This window comes from Drosophila takahashii, chromosome 4 (genome assembly GCF_030179915.1).
Source record: "Drosophila takahashii strain IR98-3 E-12201 chromosome 4, DtakHiC1v2, whole genome shotgun sequence".
Lineage (NCBI taxonomy): Eukaryota > Metazoa > Arthropoda > Insecta > Diptera > Drosophilidae > Drosophila > Drosophila takahashii.
Window position 1 is genome coordinate 1,141,097 of NC_091682.1, and position 12,181 is coordinate 1,153,277.

The 12,181-nt window shown below is 34.4% G+C and overlaps 1 protein-coding gene across 8 annotated transcripts in view; it reads left to right on the forward strand.

Annotated features, from left to right (window-relative positions):
- Positions 1-12,181, forward strand: part of RhoGAP102A (Rho GTPase activating protein at 102A) — a 74,112-nt gene that overhangs the window by 43,597 nt on the left and 18,334 nt on the right. For 7 of the 8 annotated variants that reach the window (XM_044395394.2, XM_070218117.1, XM_070218118.1 and 4 more), the window contains 5 exons: positions 9,710-9,802; positions 9,904-10,061; positions 10,473-10,754; positions 10,814-10,964; positions 11,020-11,305. In XM_044395394.2, coding sequence (XP_044251329.1) covers positions 9,710-9,802; positions 9,904-10,061; positions 10,473-10,754; positions 10,814-10,964; positions 11,020-11,305 — 970 coding nt within the window. Of the gene's footprint in view, positions 1-9,709; positions 9,803-9,868; positions 10,062-10,472; positions 10,755-10,813; positions 10,965-11,019; positions 11,306-12,181 lie in introns of those variants that run through there. The other variant, XM_070218119.1, reaches the window with a different exon arrangement.

The window sequence follows — 12,181 nt, forward strand, 5'->3', positions numbered from 1 at the left end:
TATATATACTTTATGGGGTCGGAAACGCTTCCTTCTAGCTGTTACATTTTTTTGCACGAATACAATATACCCTTTTACTCTACGAGTAACGGGTATAATAAAGCACTAGTCACAAAACAAAGTTTACAATCTTACAGAAAGTTTTACAGAATTACTTAAACATATTTGCAAGTTTTGATTATTATCCGTAGTACAATTTTGAATTCTTTTCTATAGTTAGTTCTTGGATTTATAATTAGTTGTGTGTGGTTGTAGGTGTGGGTTAGTTATTTTTTAACATTAATAATAATTATTTCCGAAACTGTCTAGCACTTCTTATATTCTTTAAACTGTGTGGTAAATTATTCCAAAGCTTAACAGCCCATGCTTTTCACTTGAGGAAAAGTTGATTCTTGTGGGAATTGTATTATTCGTTCTGGCTGATTGTGCAAAGTTGAGAAACGAAAACAAGTAATTCGGTTCCTTAATCGTGACTATTTTGTGAAAGAGAATCAGTGTCCTAAATTCAACTAATGTGGAAAAGTCTAGTCCAAAGATTTGTTTAGCAATAAATAAAAATTGAATAAATATTGAAAATAAATCTTGCTATATTATTGTATGCTACGGTTAATTTATTCCTACTTATTGAGTCACATTTTCCAAATATTTCAATGAAGGGATTATAATCGACTTTGCTAATACCATTTTACTATGGGTCGGTAAAATACTCTGGATCAGTTTTAATTGACGTAGTTGACAATATGTCTTACCAACTATTTAGTTAATATGATTGTGCTGTTGAGCACAATTCGTGGTTGTCAATTATTTTAAAAATTGAAAATAAGTCTTATTATTGTCCAGTTTTTATTATAAAAATTTAAAATAAGTCTTATTCTCCAACTTTTATTATATAAATTGAAAATAAGTCTTATTCTCAAATAAGTCTTATTAAAAATTAAATCCACATATCTTTTGAACCAATGGGTATATTGCAAAAATCTAAAAACAGGATTTATCTTCCAGTCAATACCTTTAATATGAGTCATTATATGTCCAAGGACATTTTAAGGACTTAAAATGGCTTTTAATGTTCTATATATGTAACTTCGATGTTCTGTGGCAGTAATATGACGTCAAAAAAAAACCATGTAGTACCAGAAAATTTAAATGATAAGATTAAATAGCCCAGTCGAAATGCACCTGTCCCTCTGTCTTTTTTTGCATAAGGCTTAGTACTCAACCCAACAAAAAGTCGTCCAAAACAAAAAACTTCATATGAAAAACAACGTCAAAAAATTTTGTTTTATATGAAGGTTTTTGTTTTGGACGACTTTTTGTTGGGTTGAATACTAGCCCTAAACTAATAAAAAAATGAAAGCCGCAAATTTGCCAATTATTTATAAGTATATATTTATTTAAGTTATGTTATGTATGATCCACAAAAACATATCCTCTTGCTCTAAAGAATTTGCGGTTTTTGAAAAATCGATATAAAATATATCTTTAGGTTTCTTTAGTTAAGTTATGTATGATCCACAAAAACACATCCTCTTAATCTTAAGAATGCGCGGTTTGGGAAAAATCTATAATTGTAGAGCCAAGTATAGGCAATAGTGTCCTAGCTAAGAAGAAAAAACACAATTCGCTGTTTTGGAAAAATCGATATAGAACATATCTTTAGTTAAACTGTGTATAATCCACTCAAGCTAATCCTCTTGTTCCTAAGAATACGCGGTTTTTAAAGAATCGATCATTATAGAGCCTAATATAAGAAAGAAATGAAAACAAAATCCAAGGCAACTACTTACTACAAATAGTTTTATAAATTTGATTATTTCTTCATATTTATACCCGTTACTCGTAGAGTAAAAGGGTATATTGTATTCGTGCAAAAAAATGTAACAGCTAGAAGGAAGCGTTTCCGACCCCATAAAGTATATATATTCTTGATCAGGATCACTAGCCGAGTCGATCTAGCCATGTCCGTCTGTCCGTCTGTCTGTCTGTCCGTATGAACGCTGAGATCTCGGAAACTATAAAAGCTAGAAGATTGGCATTTTGCATGCAGATTCTAGGTGCTCCTACGCAGCGCAAGTTTGTTTCAAAAAGGTGCCACGCCCCCTCTAACGCCCACAGTTTTGAAGGTATTATGAAAATAGTAACTGATATGTATTCGCTTCGTCAATACCTATCGATTGGCCAAGTAAAAAATTGCCACGCCCACAAACCCAATAAACGCTTAAACCTGGCCAGCGCCTACATTTCCACCTTTCATGACCAGTAGTAGGGGAGAGGTCTGTAGGTTGAGACAGTCTGTAAGTTGAGACAATCAATTTTCTCAAAACTTTTCCACAAAAAAAATTTTTTTTATTTTTTTTTTGTAGTCCTTTTTAGTGACAAAACTTTTAGGGAAAACATTATAAGCCAGGCTCTAGCCAGATTTAAGCTGTGAGAGTCGTGTACCATTTTGCACCAAAAAAGTTTTTGTCTACTTTTTTCAAAATTCCATTTAAAATTAATAACGTCCTCAAATTAACTTGGTAAGAGATTTAAAACATTAGTATATTAACTGTTAACTAATTAAAAAAAGAATCAGCTTAATGTGACAGTCAGAACAAAAGTTATTAATTTTTTCTCGAAACATCCCATTTTGTGTAAGTTGAGACACTTTGAGCGTGTAAGTTGAGACACCCGTTTTTCATACAAAAAGGCCTGAGGCCAAAAGAGGTCGCTTTCTGCCTAGTACATTTCTTTGATATTAGGGGAAAAGTGAATGTTCAAAGAGCCTTTTGATTTTGATGGTTATTTGGTCTAAGTTCTTAAAAAATGGATGGGAAATGATTTAGGACGAGCTAAAATTGATTAAATTAACATAAATAAATAGTTCCATATAGTTTGGAGTACTTTTTGTGTGAGTATTATTGACTTTAAAAAGTGTCTCAACCTACAGACCTCTTTTTCAAATTGTCATTTTTTGGCACTTTTCAAAAAAAATTGTTTTTTAGTTTTCCCAAGGAAAAAAAAATTTTTTTTTGCTTTATTTTACAGCTAAAAGACTAAGCTTTCGATCAGTACCTAACACGTGAAGTTTCAAAAGCGAATGTCCAAATGGGAGACTAAAAACAAAAGGTGTCTCAACCTACAGACCTCTCCCCTACCAATATCTGGCGGTAGATGGCGCAATAATTTATACACTAGCGCCATCTAGGAAATGGCATTGGAAAAAATCTGCCTTTTTTTCTGTGGTCACTCTAATTCACATTATGTTAATGCAACTTTAAATTACTTGAAATGGGGCGCGCATTTTGTCTCTTTTTTCTCGTATACGTTTTTCACAAGTGCATTCACCTGCGCTAGAGAAAGACGGAAGATGTGCTAGGCAGAATTGAAAGTTCTAGAAAGCCTCTTCTAGAAAGAGATCCCTGGGTACAAATCGAGCGGCGAAAAACATATAAGAAGGCATATTTCTATTAAGTTGTTTAGCTGAGTAACGGGTATCTAATAGTCGAGGCACTCGACTATAGCGTTCTTTCTTGTTTAGTATAGGTTTTATTATAATTGAGCACAGACCCTCGAAGATATCTTAAATCAAAACATTAAATGTTGCTACTTTTTTCAAACCGCGATTGCCCAAATACCACCCGTTAAAACTAAGTATGCAGATATGCTTATATAACATACGTCTACATTAACATATTTTAATGCCAATAGGCCTGCACCATTTAATGAAGTCCATTTTGTTGACCTGTGTAATTTTAAAAAGCTAGCTTGGTCTGACTAAATTGTTGTATGCAAATTTACATTTCCTGTAATTATTCTGTTAAAATATCTCCAAAAAATATCTAACATTTAAAAAACTGTAATTTGCAAATTAAAACAAGAGAGAACGCTATAGTAGGGTTGGTGTCCCGACTATCTAATACCCGTCACTCAGCTAAGGGAGTGCGAACGCTGTACTCGGGTTGGTGTCCCGACTATCGTAACTCAGCTAAAGGGAGTGCGAGGGAGATAGATATATAAACAATTTTATTGCGTATAACTTAATAACTTAAGACTTAATTGAAAAATGTCTTCTACATTTCGATAGGCATAAATATACACAAAAAAATTGCATTTATACTTCTCGGAAATCTTTAAAGGGAGCCAGAAATATTTTAAAATCGTGAGTGGGCGATTGTGGGCGTTAGAGGGGGCGTGGCGCTCGGCTGAAATAAACTTGCGCTGCGTAGGAAGCCCAAGAATATGTGTGGGAAATCTCAACTTTCTAGCTTTTGAAGTTTCCGAGATCTCAGCGTTCATCCAGACAGACAGAAAGACAGACAGATGGACAGACGGACATGGCTATATCGACTCGGCTAGGGACCCTGATCAAGAATATATATACTTTATAGGATGGGAAACGCTTCCTTCTCCCTGTTACATACTTTTGCTCGAATACAATATACCCTTTTACTCTATGAGTAACGGGTATAAATATTGTGCCTGCTTTTACAATGGAAGATAGCTTTAATTTGAATCTATTCTGAGTGAATTAATGGCTCTAACTAATTCTTTATTTTCTTTGAGTCGTACGCACTAGCGGTTTTAAAGTCCTAACCTCACACACATATTCCAATCGAGTCAAATAAAATAATCTTAACAAATCAAAGTTCTGTTACTGTCGAGCAAATGTTAAATTTTACAAGGGCTTCTATTTAAAATTGTTTTAATCTATGTTAAATATATGAGGCTTTTCTTAAAATCTTGACTAAATTCCATTTGAGGTGTAAAATTGAAATGAAAAATGAAATAGAAAATGGAATCTATTCCATCTCAGATTTTAAAATTTTTAGCAAAAATTCGATTCCATGTCCCATTTCATCTGAACTGTAAGGGGCTGCCCATATATTACGTAATCACGTTTTTGGTGATTTTTGACCCCCTCCCCCCCTTGGTTTTCAAAAGTAATCTTTCAATAAAGAACCCTCCCCCCCCCCCTCCCCCCCCCCAATGATTACGTAAACCCAAGAATACAATTTTTTTTTAATATGTGGATTCAAACGGCAACCCAATCTTTAATATTGTTTATAAATGGAGTTTGGTATGACACATTTGGTTCGTATACGCTGAAATTATCTCCAACATACTCTTCGTCAAGCCATTCCAGGTCTTCGCATCCTTCGTGTAATTGAACCACTAAACATTCTCTTTTTCGCCGCCCAGCCACTAAAAAAATTTTTTCTTTGCTTTCCTATCTAAGTTTGTAGATATATTTAAAGGAAAAAAGTTTTTAAAAAAATACATATAAAATGATTACGTAATCATTGAGCATGTAATCAAACATAATCATTTCAATGACCCTTCCCCCCCCCCCTAGGTGATTACGTAATATATGGACAGCCCCTAAAGAGGCCTTAAGGGGTTATATACCTTTTTTGAGCGAAAAAATTGAGGGAACTTTGGATTTTTTTTTGGTGTGTAGCAATTATTTTATGACAGTGAAGTTATTATTTATTGATAGTACATGTTTTTATCGAAACAACAAACCTTTGTTCTTGAAAAAATATGAAAAATTTACGAAGTTATGGCAATTCTTTCGGAACCCTTTTTTTTTATAGCGGCTTGCGGTGACCACGATGGAAGTCCAGCAGGTCAACTTATATCAAAAAACCAAAAATTTTTAGTTAGTATAGTATTATATCCAGTTCGTGAACGATTATTTTTAAGAATATTTGCTTTTTTCTGCATACAGTAACAATTTTTCCAAAAAGTTGATTTTTCGAGTTCTAAAAATTTTATTAAAAAATTCTGATCTGCGAAATTAAAATTGGGGCATAAAAACTGAATTGTTCACGAACTCGGCACAATCATTACAAATAATTTAAAAAAAAAATGAAGAAGATCGATCGAATAGTTCTTGCGCAATCGTGGTCACAGCGAAAGCACTTTTGGAAAAACACGACTTTGAGATAATCGCATTCAAAGTTTTACGTTGACGTTGCAACTATTGAAGTCGAGCGCGTCAAAACGCTGTTTTCCTATCGAATTATTATTCGGATCTGTATGAAAATTTGGGAAGATGTTCTCTAGGGGATATACTGTAGGATTCAGCAAAAAAAAAAATTTCGTTTTTTTGAAAAAAAAAAAGGTATATAACCCCTTAAACGAAAAAAAATATAGCTCACAAATAATGATTATTTTGTGAGCGATATTATTTCGCTTAAAAATATCACTCACATTCTAAGCTAAATTACAAAGATTTAAATGTGTGCTTGTAGGTGGATAGGTTTGTATAAGCCATTTAAAAAACGGTTTTTATTTTACAAGAGTTATGTGCGTACCCGATATTCTATCAACAGTAGACTTTTTGTAATTTATGTGTTACTGAAATGGCTTAACAAGAAAGTATAAACTATTCCACCCAGAACAAAGTTGATATGTAGGCTAGGTGGTTAGTGTGTAGGTACACAGAGCGGTGAACACGAGATCGAACCCCACATTCCCCCTTTTATTTAAAACTAGCAATACCCGAAGCGACGTTGTCCGCTACTATTAGCAAAGCATTTATTGCTGATTTTATCATATATTCAAATTTAAATTAATATCAGAGTAAAATCCCGCGTAACCTTAGCTAAACAGTAAACCCACCTAGAACGCACTAATATTCTAATCCTTCTAACCATAACATATCTTACCTTACCACCGCATTACCCCTAATATTACCTCACCTTAACCCCACCTATTTTATTCTAACCCTTTGCAAACTTTTTTAGCACATTAATGCTGTTTTCAATATTTCCTCGTCTTAACCCACCTTAGCACCAGTTTTTCCTCTTCTTAGCTAACCTAACTTTAGTCTCACCTGAAACAAAAATTTCCTTACTATACTTACTTACTTTAACTTCAATTTTTCTTAGGGCCGGTTTCTCGAGTCCCTGTCAAAGTCCCTGATAGCCATCTGTTCGAAAAACTTAAAGACCAAATAAACTGTTCGTAAAAGCAAATCCGCTTTCTCGACTGCTTTAATTTATCTGAACGAGAAACAATTACAGAGTGCTGTTAACGCACAGAATTGTGCTGTAGAGCGCAAAAAATGGCGTGCTTTGATTACACAGGCCGACAAAATGTGACATGGGTCGGTGTCCAGTCCTGCCACCATTTTATTTCGTTAAATGAGGCTTTTCTAAGCATAAGTTGCCACTACGCCTATAGTCCATCAGCTCTGGTATTTGCGGTATCTTTAATTTAAGAAAATCACAAATTTTCTTCGTCTTTTGGGATATATCTTCAAGAGTGGTCAACCAATTTTGGAAATCTTTTCGGAATTAAATAGTTACATGTCTGTTTTATACGGTCGTTTTGGAAAATCCAATCTAACCCAACCACAAGAGGAGGTGGGCGCATTCAAAATTTTAAAGTCACAGCAAAGTTTAAAAATCTTCATTTGTGAACAGCGTTTAAAAATTAAATAAAAATATTTTCTTCAACAATGCATTTTTGATCCAAAGACACCTTATGTCCTTACTGTTTAGGACACTCATCAGGTTTTTTTGAATTGTTTTGGAATTTTTAAAATTGTTTTTCTTACTTCCTTCACAGTGACGATTCACAAACAGTGCCCAAACCTGTCACAATTTTAAATCACATATTTCTAAACGATCTAAGTAGTTTTGCTTTGAATATAAGCACATGAGCGTAGCCTACTAATCTTTGGGGGCTGAAATGCCTGAAGTGTTATCCCCCTCCAGCTTTTAACTTACGCCCATGTATAAATATTTTTAAAGCAAGGGTTACTTGTGCTCAAAAATAGTTAAGCGTTACGTAAAATAGTGACAGGTTTGGGCACTGTTTGTGAATCGTCACTGTGAAGGAAGTAAGAAAAACAATTTTAAAAATTCCAAAACAATACACAAAAACCTGATGAGTGTCCTAAAAATTAGGGACATAAGGTGTCTTTGGATCAAAAATGCATTGTTGAAGAAAATATTTTTATTTAATTTTTAAACGCTGTTCACAAATGAAGATTTTTAAACTTTGCTGTGACTTTAAAATTTTGAATGCGCCCACCTCCTCTTGTGGTTGGGTTAGATTGGATTTTCCAAAACGACCGTATAAAACAGACATGTAACTATTTAATTCCGAAAAGATTTCCAAAATTGGTTGACCACTCTTGAAGATATATCCCAAAAGACGAAGAAAATTTGTGATTTTCTTAAATTAAAGATACCGCAAATACCAGAGCTGATGGACTATAGGCGTAGTGGCAACTTATGCTTAGAAAAGCCTCATTTATCGAAATAAAATGGTGGCAGGCCTGGACACCGACCCATGTCACATTTTGTCGGCCTGTGTTATTTCATCAGCTGTTTGGGTATAATTAAAAGGAAAAAGTGATTTCGTGTCTTCTTCTTAGTTGGCTATGGGAAATCAGCTGTCATTCTATCGAGTCGAAAACGCTTATAAGGGACTCCGAGTCCCTGTCAAAGTTAGCTCTCACATTGATGCTCGAGAAAGCCAAAATGCCTTAGCAGGGACTTTATCTGTTCGAGAAATGTTAGCCGGCACTCGAGAAACCGGCCCTTCGTAAAACTTGTTTGTCACCTTGACCTTATCCTCACTAAAGTCCAAACGAACCTTATCTTTCTCACCTTCACCCTTCCCTTACAGTACATTTACCCTAATCTATCTAATACCTCCTTAATCGCAACTTAACCCCTAATCTCACCTTATTCCCACTGATTTGGTTAGCTAAGCGAATGTAGAGAAAAACTCTTACTCTTTTTATACCCTTGTAGAGGGTATTATAATTTCACTCAGATGTTTGCAACGCAGTGAAGGAGACGTTTCCGACCACATAAAGTATATATATTCTTGATCAGCACCAATAGCCGAGTCTATCTAGCCATGTCCGTCTGTCCGTCTGTCCGTTTCTATGCGAACTAGTCTCTCAGTTTTAAAGCTATCGCGATGAAACTTTCCCGAAAGTCTTCTTTCTATTGCAGGTAGTACATATGTCGGAGAGAGCCGGATCGGACCACTATATCTTAAGGCTCCCATAGGAATATTCAAACAAATTTAAAAAAATTCATTGTAACTTTGTAGGAAGTAGGCGTTTTGATTCTTGACCACTTAAAAACAAAATTGAAATAAATAGAAACGCTGAATCTGGAATCCCTGGAACTGCACCGAGTGAGCATTCTTTTATCTACAAGGGTGTATAAGCTTCGGCTGGCCGAAGGTAGCTTCCTTTCTTGTTTACTGTTAATTTCGAACAGATCTAACCCCCAAAAACCTTATAAACGTAAAAAAGAATATATAAAAAATAACACAAAGTTGAAAGTTTACGGCCAAAATGCTTTAAGGGAAAACCGGACCCGGTCGCAGGATCGGTAGATAAACAAAAAAGAAGTGCACCAACGTCGGCTGGGGTTCAACAGCTGGAGTTAAAAATTTCCGGAAATAAGGAAAATTAAAAAAACGCCTAAAGCTCCATCCGTCTGTCTCTCTGTCCGTCTGTCTGTTTCTACGCAAACTAGTCTCTCAGTTTTTAAGCTATCGGGATTAAACTTTCCCAAAAGTCTTCTTTCTATTGCAAGTAGTATATATGATATATACTTTATTTTGTCGGGTCTTCTTCACTGCATTGCAAACATCTGACTAAAATTATAATACCCCTGCAAGAGTATAAAAATATGGCATATAATTATCACGATTTTTGCTACAAATTTATTTTTATTTATTAAAATTTTAGATTTGAAGAAAACGTCAAAGAAACGACGAATAGCTCTAAAAAAAAAATCGTTAACCACGAGCTTTTTTGATATTGGAAAGAAAGATGATCAGAGTAAGTTTAAGTTAATCAGACGTTGTTGTGTACTCTCCATTAGCATTAAACAAATTTTAAACTTAGAAAATTCCCATAATCCAAAATTTCTATATATCAAGATGGTCGCATTGTATTGTTTGGAACTCCATTGGAATGTTGCTTAACAAGAGACACGAAGGAAAACGTTGATATAGAGGACCGTTCAAAATATTCACTAATGTCAGTGTTTCGGGGAAGCGGTAGTAACCCAGGAAGTGTTATGAAGCTAAACGATAATGTAAGTTCTGCATCCCAAGCCAATTTCCTTCTCATTTTTTTATACTAAACTTTTAACTATATTTAATCGAAAAAACAAAGCTAAGAAATAAGAAATGGTGAACTTCTAAGACGCGACTTTTTGACAAGATTAGCAATAAGTTTAAACCTTTGTTCTCTGCAAATCTAATAAAATGTAATTTGCGACTTATTGATATATTTGCTTAATATACGATAACTTTTTGATGTGCCTATATTTCTATATAATTTTATTTTCGGGAAGTAAGGCCAATTTAGATCTCAAATTGAGTTGCAAACGTGTAAAAAGTATAATCATCCACAAAAATAGTCATATAAAATCAAGCATGCAGTAAAGCGACTGCACTGCTTGAATTTCATTATAACTTATAATTTCATAACTTGCGCTTTGTAGGTGAGATCATATGAAAGCTTACCGTCTAAGTCCCTGGAATATGGATACATGGACCCCCCTGAATGTTTTAGCGACTCTTTTACAAATATGTCAAAACCATCATCATCGTTATCCCAGTTGGAAATCGGAAACGCTGAACAATGTTTCGAAAAGCCGTATCAGGATCAACCACTACTTATGGTACCAATGTTTGTAAATAACTGTATCGAATATTTAGAAGAGAATGGTTTACAAAAAGTTGGGCTTTTTCGAGTAAGCACATCTAAAAAAAGAGTAAAGCAAGTAAGTTGATGAGTCATTTAAAAATTTACGGTGTTTTTTAATTCAACTTTAACTACTAGTTGCGCGAAGAATTCGATAAGAATAGTCATTTTAGGATTTCTGTTGATACTTGCCCGCACGATGTTGCAACCTTGCTGAAAGAATTTCTACGGGACCTTCCAGAACCACTACTTTGCGACAGACTCTATTCAACTTTTTTAAAAACGCAACGTATGTATTATATTGTAACATGAGATGTACTCAGCTTCAAAACGACTAATTTCAGGTATACGGAATAGACGCTTGCAACTAGAGGCTATATCACATTTAATTAGATTACTTCCTATACCGCACAGAGACACGTTGTATGTCTTACTAGTATTTCTAGCAAAAGTGGCGTCACATAGCGATGATATATTCACTTCTGACGGAAATTGTTTAATGGTTGGAAATAAAATGGATAGCAATAATCTAGCGACAGTATTTGCCCCAAATATCTTGCGTAGTACACAATTGACATTGCCACGGGACAGAGAGCAAGAAAGTATGAACGATGCTATTAATGTCGTAAGGTTGGTCACTTATATATTAATACTTTATAAGTCTGATAAGATGCAGTGTTTTTTTAAAGATTTCTTAAGACTTTATTTGTTATTTATAATACGCTGAAACACTAGACGTTTAGATTTTTGTAATCTATATGTTCAAAACAGACATGGAAACAAAAAGTGAGGTAATATTAATAATTGAGAAATTACAGAATAGTGTTGAAACTCGAACATTTTGTTTCAAGGCCAGGAGACAAAAAAAAGTATCTATCCTTTAGTGGGATTTTCGACAAGTAAAAGGAATAAATCCAATAATTAAGAAACAAGAAAGGAAGCTACCTTCGGCCAGCCGAAGCTTATATACCCTTGCAGATAAAAGAATGCTCACTCGGTGCAGTTCCAGGGATTCCAGATTCAGCGTTTCTATTTATTTAAATTTTGTTTTTAAGTAGTCAAGAATCAAAACGCCTACTTCCTACAAAGTTACAATGAATTTTCTTATATTTGTTTGAATATTCCTATGGGAGCCTTAAGATATAGTGGTCCGATCCGGCTCGCTCCGACATATGTACTACCTGCAATAGAAAGAAGACTTTCGAGAAAGTTTCATCGCGATGGCTTTAAAACTGAGAGACTAGTTCGCATAGAAACGGACAGACGGACAGACGGACGTGGCTAGATAGACTCGGCTATTGGTGCTGATCAAGAATATAAGCAAACATCTGACTGAAATTATAATACCCTTAAAAATGAAGCAAACTTCGGCCTGTTCCAGTATATATTATATTAACTTGCAGATCATTCCTATTAAATTAAAAATGAATCACAGATGTATTATAAAAACGTTTAATTGAGATTTATTTACGCATTTTTGCATTAATTTTTTGATCCTTCCTATGA